Source organism: Propithecus coquereli, unplaced genomic scaffold (assembly GCF_000956105.1).
Source record: "Propithecus coquereli isolate 6110/MARCELLA unplaced genomic scaffold, Pcoq_1.0 Scaffold294, whole genome shotgun sequence".
Taxonomy (NCBI): Eukaryota; Metazoa; Chordata; class Mammalia; order Primates; family Indriidae; genus Propithecus; species Propithecus coquereli.
The window spans coordinates 3,886,957-3,888,817 of record NW_012148552.1 but is presented as its reverse complement, the minus strand read 5'-3'; the positions used below and the strand labels follow the sequence as shown (position 1 = coordinate 3,888,817).

General features: G+C 69.1%; 1 protein-coding gene across 1 annotated transcript in view; it reads right to left on the bottom strand.

Moving 5' to 3' along the window:
- The window catches only part of IL17REL (interleukin 17 receptor E-like), a 3,333-nt gene extending 1,942 nt beyond the window's left edge, over positions 1–1,391 (bottom strand). The window contains exons 1-4 of the mRNA XM_012648755.1: positions 1,283–1,391; positions 951–1,060; positions 660–774; positions 38–180 (exon numbers count right to left, since the gene is read on the bottom strand). Coding sequence (XP_012504209.1) covers positions 38–180; positions 660–774; positions 951–1,060; positions 1,283–1,391 — 477 coding nt within the window. The remainder of the gene's footprint in view (positions 1–37; positions 181–659; positions 775–950; positions 1,061–1,282) is intronic.
- Positions 1,392–1,861: the final 470 nt, after the last annotated feature.

Below are 1,861 nucleotides of genomic sequence, written 5' to 3'. Positions count from 1 at the left end.
GCCTGATACAGGGGCGGGGGCCTGGCGCGGGGCTCACCCGCACCGGGGCGCCGGCGTCCTCGCACGTGAACCGCCGCCGGAGGCAGAGCCGCACGTAGAAGTCGCGGGTCCCCGAGGTCTCGGGCACCTGCGCCAGGACGGCCTTGCGCCTGCGGTCCACCCGGTAGCTGAGCTTCCCCGCTGCAGGAGGTGGCACATGCGGGCCACGCAGGGACCCGCGGTCGCCAACGCGGGCTCCGTCTGTCCCGGAGCCTGACGCGGAGACCTCTGCTTGGTTGAGAAGCGCCCACTTGAGGCCCCATCAGGATTCCCCAGGTGCGGCAGAAGACCCCAGAGGGAGAGGCGGAGCCTGGGGGTCTTCCCGGGCAGGTGTGGCCCACGCAGGAGGGCGACTCACCGAAGCAGTCCCGCACGTTCCTGCCCACGTCCTCCTCTGCGCAGTCTGCAAATGCCAGAGGCGGTGGTGGGCCTGGTCACTCTGCCCCGGGGCCATCCCCCCAGCTGGGCCTCTGTCCATGTGACCCCAGTTAAGCCGAGAGCCTTGCTGGGAGCTGTCCAGCATGGGGGCCTGCCCCTGCCGTGGCTGAGTCCCACCCCAGGCCGGTCCAGTGCCTAGACCCCAGAAGGCAGCTGTGCCCAGGCCTGACGTCAGGACCCACCTTCCACGTGGTACTGCCGGTCGAGCTGGACCCCGCAGAAGTGGGGGACAGTCCTCAGGGTGACATAGAGGTGTTGGGCCACACTCACCTCGAAGCAGCTGAAGTGCACCTGGAGCTGGGCAGGTGCAGGTGTGAGCCGGGTGGACCCAGAGGCCACTGCCCAGCTGCCCCGGCCGGCTCTGCCCGCATGGCGGAGTCCAGGGCTGGGGGGGTGCCCATTCCTCGGGACTCGGGTGGCAGAGCCCCAGGATGGGCCAGCAGGTCTGGGTCTGGGTCGGGCTCTGGCCTCACCTGCTGCCCCACCTGCAGCCGGCGGGAGGCCCGAGGGAGGCGAACACTCCGACACTGCGTCTCCTGGGTGTGGAGGCTGGTGGAGCAGGCCTCCAGGCCCCGCAGGTGCTCTGGGGAGGCAGGGCCAGCAGGGCGGTCAGGGCAGGGCTCCCCCAACCCGTGGTCATCACTTTCCCTTGGCCTCCTCTCTGCGAAGCGCAGTTAGCAGCGACCCCCTGAGCACCCAGGTCTTGGCTGGGACCGAGGGAGCCCCGAGCCCCCCGCAGCCCTCCCAGCCCCACTCCCACCTGTCAGCCCAGTCTGGGCCGGCTGCCCTCAAGGCCACCGCTCACCATGCAGGGTCACAGAGGTGCCGACACGCAGGAGTAACGAGCAGCCGTCGTGGGGAGTACACTTCATGGCAGTGGAGAGTGTCAGGGTCTCCAGGACTGACCTGGACATGGACGTGGGGAGTGGCCGGCAGAAGCTGTTAAAAACGTCCCCTGGGTGGGGGAAGGAAGGCGAGGCCTCAGGGTTCCAGGTGCCTGGGAAGGGCTTTGTGGGTGGTCCAGTGATGGGGGAGAGCCCTGGGGCTGCACAGTCTGGACCCAGCACGATTGGGAAACCAGCACCCCCTCCCCCCCGCCGACCCCTGAGCCCCTGGAAATGTCTGCAGGACCCCCGGAGTGGGGCCAGGTTGGGGAGCAGGCTGCATCTGAGCCGGGCAAGCCGCTGCCCCACCTAGCAGCATGGGGGGCAAAGGAGCCCGCCTCTGACTCGCTGGCAAGCCCAGTGCCACTGTGCAAAGACGAGCAGCAGAAAAGGCCAACGTGGGCCTGCCAGGGACAACATGTCCACGGCCTGAGGCACTGCAGGCTGGGCTCTGCGCTCAGGCACTCGCTGCGTCCTCACAGGCAGGACTTGCCCGGGGG